At 33.6% G+C, this 3,928-nt stretch overlaps 1 protein-coding gene across 1 annotated transcript in view; it reads left to right on the top strand.

Annotated features, from left to right (window-relative positions):
• Positions 1 to 550: 550 nt before the first annotated feature.
• The window catches only part of LOC106679027 (serine-rich adhesin for platelets), a 10,011-nt gene continuing 6,633 nt past the window's right edge, over positions 551 to 3,928 (top strand). Inside the window, exons 1-2 of the mRNA XM_067050818.1 lie at positions 551 to 638; positions 2,579 to 3,469. Of these exons, the coding sequence (XP_066906919.1) occupies positions 575 to 638; positions 2,579 to 3,469 (955 nt within the window). The 5' untranslated portion in view covers positions 551 to 574. The remainder of the gene's footprint in view (positions 639 to 2,578; positions 3,470 to 3,928) is intronic.

Genomic DNA, 3,928 nt, shown 5'->3' with positions numbered 1-3,928 from the left:
ATATGATTACAAGGATAATAAATAATTTAAATTATTTAGGGTAATAAATAGTTGAGAACTATAATAAATCATAAATATAATTATAAGGATAATAAATATTTGAAATTAATAAGGATAATAAGTAGTTGAAAGCTATTTTGTTCTTTTTTGATCGCAACCCTGACCATCTTCTTCAAACTATAAATCTTTAAAATGTCCTTTTTAAAAACTTGATATGTAGGGGGATATAGATTTATTTATAATTTTTCAACAATTGCTCGATCTTTTAATTATTCATTAAAACTTGAGAATATCTTCATTACGTTTTCCTTCACAAATAAGCGTTTAGCTGCACAATTTACAAGCCTATTTCAATACAGAATCGTACGGAAGCATTCACAACATCTAATTTACCAACTATTGTTACAACTTCCAAAAACAAAACATTTACGTCTTGGCTATTAACGCGTGTTTGAGAATACCGATTCTGCTAACGTGGCCATAACGAATTCTGGATCCCATAGGCGCAATTTCGCACGAGTATAAAATTACATCTGAAGTTGATGAGTTTACAGTTGTTCAGACTGAGCCTTAGATGAAGGGGTTGGTTGTGTCGTCCGTGTACGTCGTTTTGGTCTTGCAGGTCTTGAGTGCTCAAGGTATGTCTATGACAATGATTTTCACAATGATTTTATTATACAGGGTGTCCCATAAGTGGTCATATTGAGGGAGAAGATGAACCTTAAGAAGAACAAAAAAGTCTATATATGACCGATAGTCCCATTCTAAACGGTATAGAATAAAAATCAAATTTTCTGTTTTTAGCTGTTGATTTTCTCAGATGAACTCAGATTAATCTAATTTAAAAGGTCACTTAAAAAAAATGCTAGAGGCACTAAATTAGAGTTTAAAACATTTCCCATAAATGTAACGGGTTGCATCTGCCAAAAAAGAAAATAAGAGTTCCTTGACGTTTAAGATTAATATTTCTAAAGATTATTGTACGTTTAAAGCAGCTATTACTCTTCATTGGCTTGGCTGTAAATATTACGGACCTAAAAAAAATAACTCTTCATTTATTATTCGTTAATATGATGCAAAACAACCTTCCCTGGTCAATTAAGGATGCAAGGAAGAAAACATTTTTTAAAAAATAAGCAAAGATGCAAAAGAGAATCGGAGGCTATGGGTCATATAAACATTTTTGTTCCACTTCAGATATAGTCTCTGTTCCCACAGTATGACCATCATGTATAGAACACCTGGAACAAATTACAATCATTATACAATCTAATCCCCTTGCCCAATGCTCATCTTGCATAACTCATCCCTACAATTCTCCCAGAAAGTTCAAACAGCAGAGACCTATCGTTTATAATTGTATTGGCCAGATCCTCTACTCAAGTCCTAGGTGTCTGCGACTAGCGTCCTCAACATTCTATGCTGGGTTTTAGTACCAGAGACAAAATTGAGAGAGAAGCACCGGGATTTTCTGGACCCCTCGTTTTCTTCCAGAAGTAGGAGAACAATCTCAGTTCAGAGTTTCCCAGACTGAATTTAAATATTGTAAATGTGAATTATTGTGTTTAGGAAGTTATTTTACTCAAAGATTTTTTTTTTAATTTATTTGTTTTGGAATTGTCAATGGAATGGGGTCTGATTTATTATGAATTCAAATTATAAATCTGTTACATAGGCAACAATAACGATCCGACGCTTTTGAAATTGGGGGAAAAAAATTTACCGGTAGGCAAAACATCTAAAAGGAGTTTCCCCCTGCGCATCCTTCTTCCTCTATTACCCATTGGCAAACTAATATTAGATGTACTATACTTCCATTCTCCTCTGAGTACCTCCCCAAGAATATCATCGCTCACAGTACGAAGGTAATTTTTTTCTGTGAATATCCTATATATTGATATTTTATAGTATCAATACATAATAAAATGTATATATCACATGAACCTGTGGCACTGAGAACAATATAATCATTTTTTAGAAAGTTAGAATTCTTACAAATTTTTATTTAACTGCTTCATCCATGGGCATAGATGCCTATTTCCATTACAGACGTGAGTTGATGAAATTATGAGATATTTTAGGGAAATAGAAAATTTTGCTTTGAGACTATTTTAAAAACTTCTTTCAGCAAGTGTGTTAGTTTTAAAAAGTTTGAACTTCTTTATCTAAATTCAATTTTTTTGTTTGTTATATTACATCTTCTTAGTCTTGTCTTCAACAGTAGAAAGAGTTGAAAGGTTTCAAATTAATAATAAGAACTTTTTGATCCGGAGGGAAACATTTGTTCAAATTGCTCTCCTATAAAGCAAGCGATATGTAGTATAATGTCTGTCTATGTATGTATGTATATGTATTAATCAGTTACAGTCAACTGTACAACTCATGTCAGCTGGTCGACTATATCAGCTGACTCAAATGCAAATATAGACGAGCTGGTCTCAATAAAATGGAGTGTTTGAGTAGCAACCGAATTGGTTATATCTCTTTCCTTTTTCTCTTTTTTACTAAGTATTTGTTTTACAAAACGTTTAACTTATCTAACTTTCATTATACACGCTAATTGCAGATGTATTTTCAGAAGCAAGAGGGAAAGAATATGGAAGCGACAAAGTAGAGAACACTCTAGTGAATGACGAGACGACTAAACGGAACAAAAAAGACCAAACAAAACCTGATGAAATAGACGGATCTTGGAGAAGAGATCGTTCTATCAACGATGCTTCAACAAAAGATCTTAGTTACTTGCAGGAGGTAAAACCAACTTCTACTGATAAAAGGACAAGATCTCCATCTCTGGCTCAGGAAACCGACGATTATAATTCAAGACTATGTTCACCAAAGTCTGCCCGCAGAATCCAAAGAAGATCGAAGAGAGAAACAGAAACCCCAACTGATGAAGATATTCATTTAGAAGATTCAGAAAAAAAGAAGCGTAAATCTGCAAAGTTAAAATTAGCATCAGTTTGCAAAAGTGGAAAAGCGTCGAGGAGGTTATTAAAGGCACTCGAGCTAAGCTCAAATGAAGACTCGGGGGAAAAATTTTCTTTTCTCGATGACAGTACAAGCCAACCACTGATCAGCGATCATAACAACAATCAGTTGCAGGGGAATCCAAACACAACAGAAGCAGGAAATGACAAAATTTATCCACACAGCGAAGCAGCACCAAATATCGACGGACTCCAAGCAGACTTCGGGCAGCAAAATGAAGGAAGCGGAGATTTGGAAATATCTGGCACGACTGGACATCAACCGACTAACGAAGCTGGAGGTGATAATCAAGAAGTTCAACATATTAAAAACTTGCTAAGTACGGAAACCAATGGAGAGAGCGTAACAGATGATTCTAATAATGAGACAGCGCCATCTGCAGGCACTCAAGAAGAACCAACGAGCGAGTCCGGTGGAGGGCAGCAGTGGCTAGACTGGTTCGCTGGATTGGTCCAACCGAGCGCAGATTCAGAAACAGGTAAATATATTTCGAAACATTGGTTTTAAATTTATAGCAGCCATGTCATTTTTTTTACAGGACTCTTAAATCAGTATATTCAACTTCCCTTTTATCTACTTCATTATTCATCTATAGAATATATTTATTTGTGGAAGAAAGATTCTTGTACATTTTTCATTACATAAGATACAGTTATATAAAAAAACCTGAGTTTAGTGCTTTATTACAAAAACAATAAACAAAAGATAAAACAGACTGGATAATACTAAATTATTAACGTAATATGCTTTACTTCATTACATTAAACTTAGTAATAATAATCAGAACTATTTTAAATAAACCAAAATATAATATAAATACAAATATTAATTTTGTATATATGTATATATGTATATATAGTTGACCGTAAAAATTGATATATAAGAAGATGGTCAGGGTTGCGGTCAAAAGTGAAACAAAAATAGTTTACAACTATTT

Source organism: Halyomorpha halys, unplaced genomic scaffold (assembly GCF_000696795.3).
Source record: "Halyomorpha halys isolate HHAL.00 unplaced genomic scaffold, Hhal_1.1 Scaffold172.1, whole genome shotgun sequence".
Lineage (NCBI taxonomy): Eukaryota > Metazoa > Arthropoda > Insecta > Hemiptera > Pentatomidae > Halyomorpha > Halyomorpha halys.
This window is presented reverse-complemented; position numbering and strand designations above follow the sequence as displayed.